A 19,992-nucleotide genomic window follows, 5' to 3' on the forward strand; every position below is an offset into this window, starting at 1 on the left:
GCCACCAGGTTTGCACACATCTCAGGAGGGATTTTGTCCCACTCCTCTTTGCAGATCTTCTCCAAGTCATTAAGGTTTCGAGGCTGACGTTTGGCAACTAGAACCTTCAGCTCCCTCCACAGATTTTCTATGGGATTAAGGTCTGGAGACTGGCTAGGCCACTCCAGGACCTTAATGTGCTTCTTCTTGAGCCACTCCTTTGTTGTCTTGGCTGTGTGTTTTGGGTCATTGTCATGCTGGAATACCCATCCACGACCCATTTTCAATGCCCTGGCCAAGGGAAGGAGGTTCTCACCCAAGATTTGATGGTACATGGCCCCGTCCATCGTCCCTTTGATGCGGTGAAGTTGTCCTGTCCCCTTAGCAGAAAAACACCCCCAAAGCATAATGTTTCCACCTCCATGTTTGACGGTGGGGATGGTGTTCTTGGGGTCATAGGCAGCATTCCTCCTCCTCCAAACAAGGCGAGCTGAGTTGATGCCAAAGAGCTCCATTTTGGTCTCATCTGACCACAACACTTTCACCCAGTTGTCCTCCGAATCATTCAGATGTTCATTGGCAAACTTCAGACGGGCATGTATATGTGCTTTCTTGAACAGGGGGACCTTGCGGGCGCTGCAGGACTTCAGTCCTTCACGGCGTAGTGTGTTACCAATTGTTTTCTTGGTGACTATGGTCCCAGCTGCCTTGAGATCATTGACAAGATCCTCCCGTGTAGTTCTGGGCTGATTCCTCACCGTTCTCATCATCATTGCAACTTCACGAGGTGAGATCTTGCATGGAGCCCCAGGCCGAGGGAGATTGACAGTTCTTTTGTATTTCTTCGATTTGCGAATAATCGCACCAACTGTTGTCACCTTCTCACCAAGCTGCTTGGCAATGGTCTTGTAGCCCATTCCAGCCTTGTGTAGGTCTACAATCTTGTCCCTGACATCCTTGGAGAGCTCTTTGGTCTTGGCCATGGTGGAGAGTTTGGAATCTGATTGATTGATTGCTTCTGTGGACAGGTGTCTTTTATACAGGTAACAAGCTGAGATTAGGAGCACTCCCTTTAAGAGTGTGCTCCTAATCTCAGCTCGTTACCTGTATAAAAGACACCTGGGAGCCAGAAATCTTTCTGAATGAGAGGGGGTCAAATACAAATTTCCCTCCTTAAAATGCAAATCAATTGATAACATTTTTGACATGCGTTTTTCAGGATTTTTTTGTTGTTATTCTGTCTCTCACTGTTCAAATAAACCTACCATTAAAATTATAGACTGATCATTTCTTTGTCAGTGGGCAAACGTACAAAATCAGCAGGGGATCAAATACTTTTTTTCCTCACTGTATAGACTTTAGGGAGAAATTTAAATGGACAGTGGTTCGTAGACAGGGAGCCAGTGGAGTTGGGAGAGTAGAGCAGAAGTCTGGGGGAGGTTAAAATCCGTGGGCCGAGGCAATTTGTGTCTGCTGTTGGAGTGGAGTGAATGCGTAGGCAGGAAGCCTGAGAAGTAGAGAATTGCATCAGTCAAAGTGAGTGAAACGAGGAAGTGAACCAGGAGTTTAGCAGCAGATAATGAGATGAGGGGACGAATTTTATGAACATTGAATTGGTGAAAGCGGCAAGTCCGGGTCGTGGCAGAGATGCGGTTGGAGAGGGAGGAGTTGACGATGACACCGAGGTTGCGAGCAGAGGAGACAGTAGGGAGGGAATGAGATGGTAGGACAGAGTGGAGAGGACCGGGGCGAGGGCAACGAAAATGATAATAATTAGGACTTAACATATTCGTGCCATTCTTATAGCACAGCGTTATCACAAAGGTGTTGTGTTTCACAAACGGATAGAGTCTGCCAGTAGGTAGTAATGTTACCAAGATAACCCGGAGTATAGGGCACTATATCAAATACAAATCATTATTATTACTACTACGTGTAATCTCATTTGAACAATTGACAATGTAATTGTCATTTGGACCATGATGCCGATACACAATGGCCTCCTTTTGAATGACCTCAAGGAACCTTTAACATCGACTGCGAAGCAAATGGCTTTGTATTTTACTGTTCACACGCCTGCCATGAATAACTAGGGCAGCTCTGCGAACCGTTTCCAATCCGCAACCTCTCCCAACGAGCGGTGAATGTGCGGCCGCTAGGCCCTGTCACTGACAGTATACCACACTCACGTGCGACACACGGCGAAACAAGCAGACACACGGGCAACGCACAGACACACGGGCAACGCACAGACACACGAGCAATGCGCAGACACACGGGCAACGCAAAGACACATGAGCAACGCACAGATACACAAGCAACGCACAGACACATGGGCAACGCACAGACACATGGGCAACGCGCAACACGCAGGCAACGCGCAGACACGTGGGAAACGCACAGACACACGGGCAACACGTGGTCTCCGTTGGTTGTAAATCAAGTCGCTTGAAAGTAAGCGAGACGTTGTTCACTCGAGTCTCCGGCGTTTTCAGTTTCAGTGAATGGAGTGGTAAACATGTAAAATTAACAAACATTTAAATTCGTGGGCTTATTTGGTCTCTCTGAGCCAGCCACAGCAGAGCTCACACCGTGGCTCATCTCTGCATTTTCCTCTGTTAGGCCATTCGAGAATGAATCAATATCCCATGTAACTGAGTAAGCACCATCGCATCAATAATCAATACTCGTTTATTTGATTGTGTAAGGGACAACTGAGACTCGTTATCTTTGGTTCTATTCGGTAAAGTAACGTAGGTAAAAAATAAAACAACAAAAATCACGACGTTTTGGCCAAAGAGTATGGATCCTTGCAGTCACGAAAGCTTTAAATCTAGACTCGTTATCTTGTTTACAAGGATGACTCACGTTGCTGGAGTTATAATGAGACTTTGTTATTCGTATGTTAGAATGTATATAGATCCCATCATAAGCCGCTCTGCCTGCATGGCCTGAAACCCCTGTTACTCCATCTGTAGTCTATAGAAACTCAGCAGAGTTTAGTCTGTAAGCCAACTCTGTCAAGATCCCGTCAAAGACCGGTCAGCCAGTTCGTTATTAGAATCTCTGTCCAAGTGAATGTTGAGCGTGGCTCGTCTCCATTGGCAGGACTGAGTGGTGGAAATTCTACATTCCTATGTCAATGGTCAGTCTCTCCACTGGACAAGCGGTATTAATGTGCCATCAGCTCAGAAAATTAACTCACAGCCTTAACTTTTGATTTAAAGCTTTCGTGACTGCAGGGATTCATATTCTTGGTTCTATTGGTAAAGTCACGTAGAAGGGAAACAATAAAATAATAAAAATATAAAACAATAAAATTCTCACGACGTTTCGACTGCAACACAAGCAATCATCATCAGGTGTGCATACGTGACTTTACCAAAAGAGCCAAGAATATCACACAGCCTTCTTTTCATCTGATTGCATTTGTCGGTCGCACGCTAACGGCGCTGTACCGCCTGGCCAGACACAAAGCCTAAAGATCCTCAGCATTCCGGCATGGCCTCCATCATCAACATTAGATCGGGAAATATCCCGCGGTAGAACAACTCGTGTTTTGAAAATGTTACGGATTCTAAGCTGTAGGAAATGTCGTGTGCTGTTTAAGAGTTGATGCTGCTCCTTCTGCTGCTGGGAGAGTGAGATTCAACAGCTCTGAAATGAGATCAATGACCGTGGAAAAGAAATAACACAGAGATAGTGGTGATATGGTCTGTCAATGGTGATTAAGGGACTGTAGTGAGGCAGTCTCTTAACTTGGGAGCCATTAGATTTGACACAAGAACTGTAAGAACAGACGTGCATGTAGCACCATCTCTGCGACCATCGCAACGCAGCGTGGAATGCACTTGCACATGGTTTAGGCCTGGTGGTGGTCGAATCAGCAGACTAATCATGAGGTTAAGTACCTTGGTAAAAATGTGCTTCTCTGGTCAATACTGCTGGCAACCGGCCCAATGTTACTAATAGGCAATTTTCCCCGAATCGCGGAACCACATGGCACTTCAGGCTTTTGAGGACGAGCACTTGCATGCACCAGCCATGATCACACTTCCTCGCCCCCCACCCATTAGCCTCACCACAGATAGCAAAGCACACTTATGGCAGGGGGAGCGCATAGAACGTGATACCCTCTTCCCACGGACACAACCGAGACCATGTGGAGAAGAGGGGGCACCATGGTGGCGAGATGTTAACTACCTCGCCTGGTATGCAGGAGGTTGTGGATTCGATGCCGACCCTGACGCCTGTATATTTGGAGTTTGTGTGTGCTCCCCATGGTGGCGTGATTTTCCTCTGGATCCTCTGGTTTTTCCTCCACTTTTAGAAATGTGCGCTTAAGAGAATTTTGCTGTTATACATTTCCACGTGAAAAGCCACTTCAATGAGCTACCATGTGTGGCCAGGTCACTTCTGATAAAAAGTTACATAGCTCAGTGGGCCTTACTTGGTAAAATAAAAAAAGTTTAGTTTTAAATAGGGGGTGAAGGGAGAAGTCTGACACTGAACAGAACCCAAGTAGTGGAGACCCCTCAAATTGAAAGTGTAAGGACACTGAAAAGGAGCGTAAGAACATAAAGAGAATGAACACACGCGTCACTTACCTGTACTTCAAAAGATGAACTCCGACAGCCTCTCCCAGTGATTGCAAGCATGAGCCATTTGTGTAGTGATGGCTGGGTGGGAGACCAGTGGCTGGCAGTGCAGATTTGATATAATCAATTTGTTACCGAGGTGAAAAACACAATGTTTTCTTTGTTCTATACAGCCAGCCACCAATCCATTGCCACAACGTTTAGCAAACATACTGGAGCTGGTACCTGGAGAAGGGGACAGGCCACTTCGTTGAATGGCAGCAGACAACACCACTCTGCCGAAGACAGCGTACTGCGAAGCCAAGGTGTCCAAATCCGTTACGCCTTACAAACGAGTGTGGCGACCTCCAGATCCTCTGCCTTGCAGAGATGACATCCAACAGTATGGACATCCAACATACTGTTGTATGGCCCACACAATGTTGTCACCAGGCCCGAGGACAGCATAATCTGGTGCAAAACCGTAGAAAATGGTGATCGGTCTCCGACGTGAAGAGGTCTGTGGTGAACCGTCCGAACGGGGCATCGCACCTGCTCGAATACCTCGGAGTGCAGAGCCCTCTTCCCCGGATCAAGCCACTATCGAATTAACACACTTTGCGACCACGTTTTCAAACCCCTGCCAGGTGACAAGCCTTCAGGGACAGGTGCTGTGACTCTGCCCAAGAGATACATCCCAAAACTCCATCATTAGAAAGAAAAAGCTTGGGGCTGCCTTGGCGATGGACCATCACCACTTCTGTCATGCCATTGCAGTGAATGATAATTCGATTCTCACGGACCTTGATCTGAAAGTGATGGGAGTGCGAGATGCACTGCTCTGAGCTCTGGTAGACTGATGCTCCCCTCTGTGTGCCTCGGCCACACGCCCTGGAGAAGTATGCCCTGGAGGTGTGCTCCCCACCCCCACGCACTCGCATCGGTCTAGAGAATACAATTCGGCAGTGTCAGGCAGTGGGAGGCCCTTCTGCAGATTCCCCTGGTTCATCCACCAGGGAAGACTATCGACCTCTGGTGGAAGTGAAGGCTAGAACTCAATGAACAGCGTAACCTACTTGAAATTAAGCTTGTAGCCCACAACAGCTCGGACTCACGACTCCGTCATCGTGTGTGTCCACGCCGGCATCAATACGGCTAGGTGGTCCCCCTATGTACGCAAGAGATGGGCGGGACGTGCGCTCTTCTTGGTTCCGTCAGTGCTGCTGATGCATGTCTGCAAATGTGGCAGCATCAGCCCGGTACTGTGGTTATTTTGTCTTATCCTTCACCTTACCTCCGGAAAAACAGACTTGTAGGCCTAGCATCGAAGCAGGCTTCCCTCTCTAGAACCGAGATTGGCGACCGGAGGGCCACAGCAGACGAAATGGGATTTGCACACCTACACCTTCTTTTTGTTGTCCGCCTTGAGTTGTTCAGGCAGTTCGTTGTTGAAGAGGATCTATCCCTTTGCAAAGGGTAGAGTGCACAAAACCACCCCTTCCTTGAGCTGAGGGTCGGTTTTGTCCCCTTTCTGCCAAATAAACTTCGGCCCACACCGGCGGTAGCCACCATCTGCGATGGACCGTCGAGAAGGTCTCTTCCCGCGTCAAAGGGAGAACATGGCTATATCCCGGATGTCAAGATAGGCCCTGATGAAACTCCTGGGTCTTCTTATGTGATGGGCTTGAGTCTCTTGTGACTCCACGGTGAACTTGGCTGCGAACGTCACATACATTGTGATGTGTATGGCAAAAGCTGTGGCGTGCAATGGCCTTTCTTTCCAGCACAGCCTGGGAGCTTTCCTCCCGTCGAGCAGGGTGGTCTGGGAGCTCCATCACTACCATGTCGGCATCCACACGTGGCACGGATGGAAATGTTTTAGCGTCCGCAATGTGCTGTGTATAACGACGGCCATCGAGGCTGCGCATGGTCTGCGCAAGTATCGCCCAAAAACTCTTCCACTCGGGAACTGGAAGAGATTTTAGATTCCTTGCCAGCAGATTCTTCCGCAGATTTTTCGAGAGGAACGGTTCTGGGTGCTTGAGCTTGCGGCTGATTTTACATCCCAGCGAGCACAGGACATCTTGCGGAAAAATCTATTTTTTATGCTTTCTCCTCGTTCGATGAATCCTGATCCAAGGACGACTCCGCCGATGACAAGTTACATCAAGTGTTCGGTCTTTTTCGATGTGGATCTCCTCTGTTCTGCTCTTCTCTTGCGGCTTCTTACATGAAAGCATCCATTATCCAGCTGTATCCAGGGTTCCTGGGAATTAATCATTCCCCCTCGATGATGATGATGATGTTGTCTTCGAAAGTGGACACTTCCGTAGCGAAACGCTGGTTGTGTGACACAGACCTCTAACCTGTAAAAAGCGCGTGGGCACAAGCGGACATGTCGATGAATAATTCCCAGGACGACGACGTTATCATCATCATCATCTTCAGAGACTGACATTCCCGCTGCACCATGTTGTAGTCTCAGATCAGCAGCAACAGTGGGGGATTTCTGGTCGACGCAAAGTTAGACCGGTTCTGGGAATACGTCCTCGTCTTCCCGAGGTAAGCACTGCCCTAGCAAAATGTGGGGTTTGAGGAAACAGCCTTAGCTGGCTGGTCAAGACTATCGGGGTCTCAGTGGCTGCCGTGGGCAGAACTGCCCTGCTGTTGCTGTTGCTGCTGCTGCTCCTGCGGTGAGGACGTCCTTGCCCGCGTGGAATATGCAGTGGAGTTCCAGACAAGACTCGCGATAAGTCCGTGCCCTCGTCCTCTTCTTCTCCTTGAAGGGATGATGCTTCTGGGACGGTGTCCTTGTCCCTGGAAGGTTGGTCAGGGACGCTGACAAACACATCCACAACAAATGTGTCTTTTTTCCGCTGCCGGCAGTTGACGTGGGCAGCTTGAGCCTTACCCGCAGCTCCATGCACCACAGGGACGTGACCCAGCACGCCCGATGGCTCCCTACCCATTGTGGTGGGCCCTGAGTTCAGCTGAGCCCCTGTCCGCAGGACCGCTGTCCCACTGGCCCAGGTCATGACGTCGATTGCCAAGCAGGGCCAACGTGGCGCGGCTCTGCTCATCTGACCGTGGCTCAAGCAAAAACTAGTCTATGGTATAGTCATCCTATAGTTAACGGTGACATCGGTTAATGTTTTTTTCAGTTAACGCTTCGCCTCCCATAGTACCCCCATGGTTTTGATGAAGGTTAACAGATTAACGGTACATTTACGTTATGCACGTGGGCACCAATTTTGGCCAATCCGAGCACTCGTAAGTGGGGCTGAGCCACGCCCTCAGCCAATCAACGAAGCCCATTTGCGAGCGGCTTTGTTGACATCACGTTTTATGTTTTGGCGGTGGAAACAGCTCTCGAGCAGACTCAGTGATTTTCACATATTTTTTTTAATTACAAGTGAATTAAATTAACAGTTAGTTCGGTGAGCAGTAGTTTTCGTGCAAAGGATTAAAAACGTTAACCAAGGGACTACCGTCCTGACGTAAAGCCGAGTTTTCACTGGCGGCCACCGCCAGACTCCACTGTTACGAAGAGACGGAGGGGCAACCAAGCCAGAATAAAATGGGGACAAAAACGTGCCTCTACGCGAGGAAATAAACAAAACGGGGGGGGGCTGTCTGACGGTGGCTACCAGGTGCACAAAGAATGGGGTGTGGGCGGCGTGATCCCAGCCTGAGTCGTGTTCTGGGCTGCTCTGCTCATGCGCGCTTCTCTGTGGTGCGTCCGCTACGGTACGGGCCTCGGCCGCTTGGAACGGCGGCTCTTGACAGCCACATATTAGAAGGTAAAGTAGTTCACAATGAACTGTGAGGTTTACATTAATTAGTTCATTAATTATGCCGGACCGCTAAACCATATAATTTTGCGAAAATATCCACACAGATAAAAATGGGCACACTTAAAGAGCGAAGTGATTGCATCAACAAAAACTACAATCTAAACTTTGATGGCGCTAGCCCTAGCTGCAGCTCGCCCTTAAGGTGAAGACAAAAAAGTGAGGCTTATGGGTAGGGGGCGGACAATTTTGGTGATAGCCCGGGAGGGCACTAAGACTCAAAAAGCCTTATCTGCAACATGTTCCAAAGGTCCGAGACATTGCCAAGTGGTATTCGTAACACTGCAGCGGTGGTGGCGACCAGTATAGGCGAAGATAAAAATGGCGATCCTTATTCCGCACGGGAATACAAATCACTCCAAGTCCCCAGGAATAATTGAACTGTGTCGACAGTACATTCACTCGGCTCGGCAGCGAAGAATCAAGAGGGCTCTGGGACAATCAGGTCATCTAGAAAAAATGGTGATATAACGGCGGGGGATGTTGTCTGTGGTTGAGGAGCGCCCAGGAGCTGTGCGGGATAGACCGCTTGTGGGCAGGTGATGCTTAAAAGGACGCCTGGGTAAGAGGTCGTGCGCAACGTTTACCGTGTTCCCCGCTCCTTTCGCCGACTCGAGACCCCATTTATCGACAGTATTTGGAAAAAGGCTTATCACACACCGCGTCACATGTTCGCGTCAAATGGGGGTGGGAGGGCATGCGTGCGCACACGCATGTGCGTCTGTATGCGCACGCGCGTTCAGCTGCGTGTGTGTCAGGGCATATGGTTTAAGAGCGCTTATGCCGCCTGGGCGTGTTAGAGTCGATAAATCAATTATCTGTACTTGAAGCCAGGTCAGAGCCCATTGAGAGGGAGACCTGTTTGTGCACTTAAGGTTAAGTGTGTCTTGCATGCGAGCGTCTCCGTTCAAATTTGGTTCTCCACCTACATACGTGAGCCCGTCACGCTGTAGGGCGTGCTGTGCTACAAAGGACTGTTGTGTCTGGGTACAAGCCTGCCTAGGTGTGTCTTGGTGTACATGTGCATAGTGGGGAGAGTGGTAGTGTAGCGGTTAGTGCACTGCGCTAAGGACCTGGCGACCCAAGTTCAATTGCCGCTCACAGCCAACATCGGTGTCGATTATCTGAACCACTCCTAAGCTGTCTATGAGTACCCGTTGCTGTGTGTAAACATGAGCACTGGGGAGACGAAGGTAGGTGGCCGGGCACGGTCTTGGCCACTTACCTCTTCGTGTGCTGTGCAGGCCTTCATAGGGATATTTGTATGTATGTTGAACTGATTTCTCAATGTAGGTAGCCAACCGTGCTAATTGGAGGTGCGGGGGAAGGACAAGAAGCTAAACACAAAAAGCAGTTCTAAAGAAATTAGTTTTCAATCTAGATTTAAAAGTGCTGCACGCTAACAGTACTTGCCCCAACAGTCTGCTCAAAGCTAAACGGGGACCTTTGACTTGTGTGCGGCAGCAGGGGGCTCTGTGTGTGGGGACACCTCACCTGGCTGCGATCCTTCTCCACCCGGCGGAAGCACTTGTTGAGCGAAAGGTTGTGTCGCACGGAGTTCTTCCAGCCCGTGGGAGCACTCGCAAAGTACGGGAAGTTCTCCAGTATCCAGTTGTAGATGTCGCGCACGGGCAGTCGCTTGCCGGCCGAGCACTCGATGGCCAGGAAGATGAGGCAGCTGAACGAGTAGGGGGGCTTCCCACCCCCGCCTGAGCCGGCGCCCCCGCCGTGGCCATGCTCCGGCGACCCGGGGAACGACGGCAGCAGTGGCGGCGGCGTGGCTCCTGAGCCGCCAGCGCTGGCGTCGCGCAGCGGACTCAGCGAGCGCAGCAGGAGGCCCCCGCTGCACCCGCCGGTCACACCGCCTCCCCCGCCAGAGCCCGCGCCACCCACCAGGCTCAGCGAGCGCAGGAGGTTCTTGCTCTCGTGCAGCCAGTCCAGGTTGGTGAGCTCCTCGTCCTCGCTCTCGAGGCCTCCACCGCCGCCGCCGGGCGCCGCCGTGGACGCCGACGCTCCGCCCCCGTGCCGCCCGCCCCGGCTTCCGCGCCCGCCCCCTGTGGCCGACGGCAGGCTGCCCGTGCTGGCGCACAGACCCTGGCCGCCGCCGGAGCCTCGCGCATGCTGCAGCGCCTTGGACAGCGTGCTGCCAGGGTAGCTCCTGCTCAGACCCCCGCCGGCACCCCCGCGGGTGGCACGAGCGGAGCCGGCCCCCGACGCATGACCGCCGACACCCCCTCGGCCGCCACGCGCCCTCCCAGGCCCCCGCGTTGCCGCCCCTGCGCCGCGACGCCGCGGCTGCCCTCGCTCCGGCGAACCTGGGGCAGGAGGCACCGCAGAATGCACGCCAGCCACAGGGGTGTGAGCGCTGCCGCCACCACCGGCACCACCGGCACCACCGGCACCACCGGCACCACCGGCACCACCGGCACCACCGGCACGCCTCTCTCCGCAAACCTCGCGCAAAGTGCGCGACAACACTCCGCTGGGGTAGCTCCAGCTCAGGGTGCTCGCGTCGCCACCACCACTGCCAAACGGCTCCTCGGCGTCGGCCTGACGTGCCTCCCGCAGCGCTTTCGACAGGCTGCTCTCAGGGTAGCTCCAGCTGAGGCCCGCGGCAGCGGCGGCGCCATCCGAAGACGATGCCGTCCGGTCCCGCGGAGCCCGCAGTTCCGCGGCGCGGAGTCGCGCCTCGCTGGGGTGCGGTGGGGGGGGCGGTGGTGGGGGCAGCGCGGGGGGCCCCGCGCCGTCGCCCAGCCCCTCCCCCGAGCGCACCAGGCGGAGCGCCCCCGCCAGCTCGCCGCCCGGGAAGCTGCGGCTCAATCCCCGCGCCACCAAGTAGGCGTCGCCGAGTTCGTCGTCGGAGGAGAGCCATGGGGGTTCGTCCAGGATGATGGCGGTGGTGCCGAGACGCCGGCCAGGGGCTCCCTGCCGCGCCTCGCGTAGCGCCCGCGACAGCGACCCCCCCGGGAAGCTGCGGCTGAGCGCGTCACATCCGCGCGAGTGGTGCGGCGGTTTGTGCGACGACGACGATGCGGGCGGCGACGTCGCCGACAGCAACAGGGAAGAGGAGGAGGAAGAGGCGGAGGAGGCGGAGGAGGACGACGAAGGGGAGCGCAGCGGCGAGGAGGAGAGCGCTCGTGCCGCGGGAGAGTCTCGTGGTCGCACCTCGTCGCTGCCGCGCGCCCGCGCGTGCGCGCCCACCGCCAGGACGCCGCCCATTGGGCACGGCACTGCCAACCCGCTCATCAGTACGCCGGCTCCGCCGCCCATGCCGGCGCCGCTCGGGTAGCACAGGTTGAGGCCGTCGATGAGGTAACCAGCGGCGGCGGCCGCGGCGGCGCTCGAGACGCCGATGCCGAAGGGAAGGTGGCCCAGGTGGTAGCCGGGGCCCAGGGCCCCTGAGAGGCGGGCGGCGCGCGCCGACAGCAGGCCGCCTCCCCCGCCGCCGCTTCCACCGCCGCCACCACCCGGGGGCGGGAATCCACATGCGCCGCCATCGGGGAGGAAGGCGCCGGGCGGCAGCGCGGCAGAGCCCAGGTAACCTCGGGGCAGCGCGCTGGATACCAAGGTCCCCGACGACACCTCCAGCTTTTTATTCAGAGGCATGGCGGCTCTGCCCATTCACCTCCGCTCCCCTGTGCACACGGACACAATAGTGGGGCGTGTGAGTACGCGCGCGTGAGTGCGTGCACGTGTGCGTGTACACTCTTGACACCGCAGGTAAGTCATCAGCATCTACAACCAGCTCCAAATCCTCCAATATCGCATGTAGAGGAGGAGGTTCGTGAAGGATGCTGCTTGGCACTTGGAGGCAGTCGCCCTCCAACAACAAAGAGCGGGAGGAGCATTGCTCCTACTGCTCTACGAGGGGTGATGCTCACTACGATGAGCGACGCTCACTATGATAAGTGATGCTTAGTACAATGAGCCGAGTGCCAAGAGGATAAGTTGACACAATGGAGAGCACAAGTAGTGCATCTGTCAATCATCTCAGTTGATCAACCCATAACACCTAACACCACTAAGTTACATCACTGTCACTTAGTGGCAAATGGTGGCTGTTATTTTTGCATATGCTGTCCTTGAATGCATAAGACTGCATGTAGGTACCAATTGTGTTGAATGCGTATTTGTTGTATGTCATTGGGTTCATGTGACCAATGCTGCTACTAGAGGCTGATTGATACACTCATCACATTGGAAAAAGAATAAAAATATACTTTTTTTTCATTTTTCGCTTCATACCATGGTGTCTCAGAGTGCTTTTCATGATAAGCACCTCATATCTCATTTAATTTCAAGCATCTAAAAGGGCACCCCCAGTGGAAACTGTCCCTGCGTGTAATGAGGTGAATCAGCACCTGGTTTGCAAGTGGGTATTTACCTGTCAGTCGGGGATGGTGATTTTTGATTCGTGCCATCCCAATCGGGTGGAACTGTTCAAAGTCTAACTTCTACATTTACACAGGAAGGCTTTTGAGTGTTTTTATTAATTTTTTCAAGTACTAATAACGTGAATGGTAGGAGAGCAGGGCACACTACAGAAACCAACACATACCAGAAAGTAGCGCTGATAATATGCACAGAGAAATCCACAATCTACTTGCTATACCACCTCCTGCACCGTACATAGCCAACCGTGATAATCGGAGGTGCGGGAAACGATGTACAAAAATATAATGCACATCATCCGAGTATGATTCACCAACCACTCCAAAAAATTTGCTACACCGCACAAGAACCTGAGTCGGCGTCCCGTGGACTGGGCCTACACTCAAACCCAGGTGGTCTCGGCAGTGCCAGTGCAGCCCTCTGACACAGCCATCGCGAGCCACCAAAGTCGTCCGTACAGCTTTCTGGGTGTAAAAACTAATGCCTTTAAAAAACCACAAACCTTTTTTTGAACATAACATTTCCAAAAGAAAGCCCTGTCAGAAAATTATCACGTGATTCAGGGCGCGAGCGGTTAGGAGAGTTTGAACGACAGGAGGAGGAGTGTCTCTCCGTGATGCCGCTTGCACCATGGCCTGTAAGGAGCAAGCCTGCGTTGAGTGGCTGGCATCATGGCCCAAATCTTAAAAATGCAAAGATTACCCACAAATTACTCAACTTTGGGCTCCAAGGGGATTTCTATAGGTTTGCCCTTTGGACTTTATATATTGTCTTCCAAGTCAGGGTTATCACATGGACAATATATTGATGGACTGGATTAGCAGGTCAGTGTTTAGTTCAAGGTCTGGGTTATAGAGTGGGTGATGGGCTCTAGGTCTGGGTTATAGAGTGGGTGATGGGCTCCAGGTCTGGGTTATAGAGTGGATGATGGGCTCTAGGTCTGGGTTATAAAATGGGTGATGGTCTCTAAATATGGGTTACAGAGTAGGTGATGGGCTTTAGTTCTGGGTTATAGAGTAGGTGAAGGACTCTAGGTCTGGGTTACAGAGTGGGTGACGAGCTCTAGGCTGAGGCCATCAACTCGCGGGGTTGGAGAACCTGGTTTAACCATAGGTGGCTGTTAAAACTGAACCCCAGGACCTCAACGGTGCTAGACCAATGCTCAGCGACATAGCCATGATGTGCCCTGCAAACCAGCCAGCCGGCAGCCTGCTCAACAGTAAAAATGCTAATACGTTTGGCAAACACAGCCATCACACACAGCTCAGCATTCCAGACAGCCAACTGTTACTCGCCATTTGGGTATTTTTAAAGCGGTATTTTCGACGCGCGTTATTCACACTCGGGGGGTATAAATAGGCCGGGGCTCTGAACAGCCGGGACCCCCCCCCCTTCTCGCCCTCGAGCTGCCCCGAGTCCAAGAGCCCCCGAAGCAGGGCCCTGTACGGTCGCGCACCGAACACCATGCCGGCCGGCGCGACGCGGTCACATCAGTGGATCAAAAAAACACGCAAACCAAACGAGTACACAAGATGTTATTTTCATTATTTCTATTATTATTCTGCTGCTCGTTTACCCAAGAAAGCCTCTCAAGAGTTTCAAGACTGTCTTTCAGGAGGGTCTTAGGTGGGAGCGATGTTGCTGCTGTGTATAATCCCAATTCAGTAATTTGCATGGGGAATTTTCAGCAATGGAATGTTTGGCCAATAGCAATTACATTGTGCGTGTGTTAGCGATGGGGGAGGGGGCCAGAGAGAGCCCGGAGGAAACCCAAGCAGAACCAGTGGAGAACATACAAACACCATACAGAACATACAAACTCCACATATAACATACAAACTCCACATAGAACATACAAACTCCACATAGAACATACAAACTCCACATAGATCATACAAACTCCACATAGAACATACAGAAAGCTGTTCGAGTCGGGGAAGTCAACCCCAAGAGTGCTTTTTGTAAGGCACAGTGTTACCGCTGCAACACCCTCCCACCCAGCCCATTCATGACAAATATTAACCGATAATATCAATGAATCAGAGCTTATTAATGAATCAGCTTCTTTCGCTGCTTGTGGGACAGATCCAACTCATATGAATGGATGAAAAAGCAACCGTACAAAGCTCAATTAGTTTAAATATGTGAGCAATGAAAGAGACGAGGATAGACTCATTTGCAAGAGTGACCTGAGTGACCAAAACGGGAAAAACAATAACATTAAATGATGATCGACAATGAAGCAAATTGAAATCAGAGCAAAATATCAAAACAGAAATCATAGCTAAAACACCCAAATAGAATTTCGATTTAAAGCTTTCGTGACTGCAGGTATTCATATTCTGGGTTCTTTCAGTAAAGTCACATATAGGCCTCGGCAAGGTAAGGTAAAAATGAGCCTACCTTTACCCTAACTTTTACTCAGCCCATACATATTACCCAATTACAGGGTAATTACTGGGGTACTACTACACATGAAAAAGGTTTATAACAGGTAAATGCTAGGTAGATCGCTTTATTCACGTAGAATACTCTCGATTATTCCAATTTTACACGCTTTCTTTTAACTCACTCTGTTGTTGTCGGTGTTGTATCCTCAAATCTTGTAACTCAATTTTAACCCACTTCCCAATGTAGTATCGACTGAAAACTTGGTATACTTATGTCATACTGATGACACTACTATATTCTATCATAAAAAGTATATATTTTTAAACATTCTTTTTTATATGTTATGTTTCGGCTTGGGTCTAATTATCCATGGTCAACTAACATTGGCTGTAAATCACCACGGCCCCCTTACGTTGTGGCAAGCTTCGGGGCCACTTCCTGGAGTCGTGGAGTTCTGCCATTACTCGTACGGTACATTTCATAAAAGCGTGTTTTTAAAAAAGTTTTTAAAAAATATGACTTATTAAATGGAGGCCACGGACTGCGCCACGGAGCTTTTAGCGGTAAACAAGGTACCATATTTACCGGGTAATACTTCGCGCTACCTTTACCATACCGGGTAATTCTTCCGAGCTACCTTTACCATACCCTTTACCTTACTCCTTGGTATGTCGACACCTTTACCCTTTACCTTTACCCTTTTACCCTGTAAAAAAGGTAAATTACCTTACCTTGCCGAGGCCTAGTCACATATGCCAGTGCTTGTCCTGTGGGCCTTGTGGTTTTCACACCTGATGTGTTGCAATCGAAACGTCGTGAGAATTTTGTTTTATTTCTATTATTTTATTATTTACCTTTTACGTGACTTTACCGAAAGAACCAAGAATATGAACCCAAACAGAAATTGGTACAAAAACAATTGCATTTCTAAATAAATTGACAACAGTGCACAAACATAACCGCATTTCTAGTTCTAATAATAGGGTTTTCCCCATTTTTTCTGGCAACAAAACTGAAACTTTTTACAAGGAATCATGTGTGCATTAACCACAATACCTGTGGTCAAAATGCAAACAAAAAACACACTATGATAATATAAGCATTGTCCTTGAAACTGATTGGGTTAGGAAATATTCCTTTTACAAATAATTCAAATTAAAAGTTACCAAAACATCACCAGATACCGAAGGTGAATATTTGTTGTCGTCGTGTGTAAACGGACGAGTCAGGGTAAGAAGTCAGCGCTGTTCCATAGCTTTGAGCAGGTGCAGACCCACTGATTTGAACAGCTGCCAACGATCGGGCGCCATATGCCAGTGCTTGTCCTGTGATATGCGATGGCGCTGGGCCTTGTACGTGACCATGGCGTGCAGTTGTTTTGCTCTGGATACTATTTGGATGCTTTTGCTCTGATTTCTATTTGAATGTATTGGCGGTAAAGCGGTGGTGCGCGGAATACTTTTTTTTGTTGCAATTTATTATTTTACCGTAATTCACAACCGGTCAGAAAATCTTGCGGGGTGGTGGTGGTGTTGGTGCGTGAAAATCAGTTGTCGTGATGTCAAAGCAGTCAGAAGACGAACGTTACGTGAGCGGCTGAACACGAAGCTTCACAGTCTGTTGCCGTATAGCACCCTGCCTGATAGCGATTGGCTTCGTGTTTTGACTCGTGCTCTCGACTTGGTCGGACAGTTCTTAAACCTAACCCTAAAGCGTTTAGAAGGAGTACGACACGATCCCAATGCTCTACTTGCCGTACTATCCATCGGCGGTTCAAGACGACGGCGAAGATGATGCTCCACCAGTCCCACCTCAGGCTCGAAAGTCAATGCAAAAAAGCTGCTGCTGCTCCTGCTGCTCCAGCTGCTCGCCCTCCTCCTGGTCGGCCCAAAAAATTGCATGCCCCGGAACCAAATCAAGAGTTAATATTGAACTTTGATAGCAAGTCTCAGTAGACTGAATAAACCTTCAAATTACATCAAACTTAGCGACGGGGGCAATTAAACACTGATAAATAGATTTGTCGCAATTTTTTTTCAGGACCGGTGTGTTTTGCTGCACCAGTGTACCGCCAATACATCCATTTGCTCCATTGCTGTACAATAATGTATGTATGTTGAACTTCTTTCGCACCGCACGTCGTCAACTGTGCTAATAGATTCCTGGGGAGAAGGGTGGGGGGTCACGTTCCTCGAAAAATACCGTCTTGGGCAAAAACCACATTCAAGAAATAACAGACCTCATGGGAAAAATAGGGTTACAATCGTGGGTCTAATATTATCACCCCACTCGCTGTTTGTGTAAGTAATTATACATTATTTCCCCTCACTTGGTATCAAATACAAATAAAAACAGACACATGATACATGTAAATAGAATAAAATATATTAAGACAGAATGAAAGTTAAATTGGAATCATTCACTGACAATGAAGGATGATGGTGGTGGTGATGAATCACCCCATCCCTCTTTGTTGAACTTATAATTCTACGTTATTTCACTCTTTTACAGGTAACACTCATGGTAAATAGAAAAATATTGGGATGTAAAATGAAAGTGAAAATATTTTTTTATTTTACTTATGACGATGGCGAAGGTGATGTTGGTGTTAGAGGGGGCCTTACAGGCAATGCATGGCGTGACACCGCATGATGAGTGTGAAAAAGAGCTTCACAGCTCATTGGATTCCTCCAGGACAAATACAGATGCTGAGTGGTGAAAAAGGAAGAAAGAGACGAGATATTCATCATAGCATCTCTTGCACAGTGCAAGCGGGCTGCTTAGTATCTACAGTGCAAGCGGGCCGCGAATCACCTACAGTACAGTGCAAGCGGGCTGCTTAGTATCTACACTAAGTGCAAGCGGACTGCTTAGGATCCAAAGTACAGTGCAAGCAGACTGCTTAGCATCTACAGTACACTGCAGGTGGGCTGCTTAGTAGCTACAGTACATTTCAAGTGAGCTGTTTAGTATCTACAGTACAGTGCAAGTGGACTGCCCAGTAGCTACAGTACAGTGCAAGTGGACTGCTTAGTATCTACAGTACAGTGCAAGAGGACTGCTTAGTAGCTACAGTACAGTGCAAGTGCACTGCTTAGTATCTGCAGTAGAGTGCAAGCAGGCTACTTAGTATCTACAGTACAGTGCAAGTGCACTGCTTAGTATCTACAGTAGAGTGCAAGCAGGCTACTTAGTATCTACAGTACAGTGCAAGCTGCTTAGTATCTACAGTACAGTGCAAGCAGACTGATTAGTATTTACAATACAGTGCAAGCAGGCTGATTAGTATCTACAGTACAGTGCAATCCGACTGCTTAGTATCTACAGTACAGTGCAAGTGGACTGCTTAGTATCTACAGTACAGTGCAAGAGGACTGATTAGTAGCTACAGTACAGTGCAAGTGGACTGCTTAGTATCTACAGTACAGTGCAAGCAGGCGACTTAGTATCTACAGTACAGTGCAAGCAGACTGCTTAGTATCTACAGTACAGTGCAAGCAGGCGACTTAGTATCTACAGTACAGTGCAAGCCGCCTGCTTAGTATCTACAGTACAGTGCAAGCAGACTGCTTAGTATCTACAGTACAGTGCAAGAGGACTGATTAGTAGCTACAGTACAGTGCAAGTGGACTGCTTAGTATCTACAGTACAGTGCAAGCAGACTGCTTAGTATCTACAGTACAGTGCAAGAGGACTGCTTAGTATCTACAGTACAGTGCAAGTGGACTGCTTAGTATCTACAGTACAGTGCAAGCAGGCGACTTAGTATCTACAGTACAGTGCAAGCCGCCTGCTTAGTATCTACAGTACAGTGCAAGCAGACTGCTTAGTATCTACAGTACAGTGCAAGAGGACTGATTAGTAGCTACAGTACAGTGCAAGAGGACTGATTAGTATCTACAGTACAGTGCAAGCAGACTGCTTAGTATCTACAGTACAGTGCAAGAGGACTGATTAGTATCTACAGTACAGTGCAAGTGGACTGCTTAGTATCTACAGTACAGTGCAAGTGAGCTGTTTAGTATCTACAGTACAGTGCAAGAGGACTGATTAGTATCTACAGTACAGTGCAAGAGGACTGCTTAGTAGCTACAGTACAGTGCAAGAGGACTGATTAGTATCTACAGTACAGTGCAAGAGGACTGCTTAGTAGCTACAGTACAGTGCAAGAGGACTGATTAGTATATACAGTACAGTGTAAGCAGCCAGCGCAACATCTAGAGTACATTACTATCAGACCGCTCACTACTTGTCGACGTGGAGATGATAATTTTAGCAGCGTCAAACCACGTACAGCTGAAACATTACACCCGTGTTCCGGAAAGACAGACCTCCTGAGGTAAACTGTGTAGGGCCGAAACACGTGTTCAATATAACTATGCTGAGTAAGGTTTTCTTATTTCATGTTCTTACTTTTGTCATTTTGGTGACACAGATAACACGTGCGAAAGACACTATCGTGGCCTCTTCAATCATCACCTAGATAAACATAAACTTGAAACTTAAACCCCTGGACATGCTTGCAAATTAGATATTTCCATTTCAACGGATATTCTTGGTGAAATGTTTTAATGAAAAAAAGACAACAATCATGAGTATTTTCCTGAAAAATATCATTTTATAAAAATGCTCGTCACAACACCATGTGAGGTGCGCCTGCGTTCCGCTGGTGGCGTGGCCTACGCTTGCAGACACTAGACAGCATGTAGACGCTACTCTAAATTTAAGAGATTTATATTTGTCCAGTCTGGGAATTCCTAAACTCCCGCTACTCTGCTTAAAAACTCCAGACTACAAACTTC

The 19,992-nt window shown here is 49.6% G+C and overlaps 1 protein-coding gene across 12 annotated transcripts in view; it reads right to left on the reverse strand.

Moving 5' to 3' along the window:
- LOC116943384 (uncharacterized) overlaps positions 1-19,992 on the reverse strand; it is a 326,779-nt gene that overhangs the window by 141,727 nt on the left and 165,060 nt on the right. For 10 of the 12 annotated variants that reach the window (XM_076067591.1, XM_076067590.1, XM_032956235.2 and 7 more), the window contains one exon: positions 9,902-12,042. In XM_076067591.1, the coding sequence (XP_075923706.1) occupies positions 9,902-12,028 (2,127 nt within the window). In that variant the 5' untranslated portion in view covers positions 12,029-12,042. Of the gene's footprint in view, positions 1-9,901; positions 12,043-16,944; positions 17,069-19,992 lie in introns of all 12 variants that reach the window. The other 2 variants (XM_032956231.2, XM_032956234.2) reach the window with 1 other exon arrangement.

Source organism: Petromyzon marinus, chromosome 17 (assembly GCF_048934315.1).
Source record: "Petromyzon marinus isolate PM22_M1 ecotype Great Lakes invasive population chromosome 17, UKy_Petmar_22M1.pri1.0, whole genome shotgun sequence".
Taxonomy (NCBI): domain Eukaryota; kingdom Metazoa; phylum Chordata; class Hyperoartia; order Petromyzontiformes; family Petromyzontidae; genus Petromyzon; species Petromyzon marinus.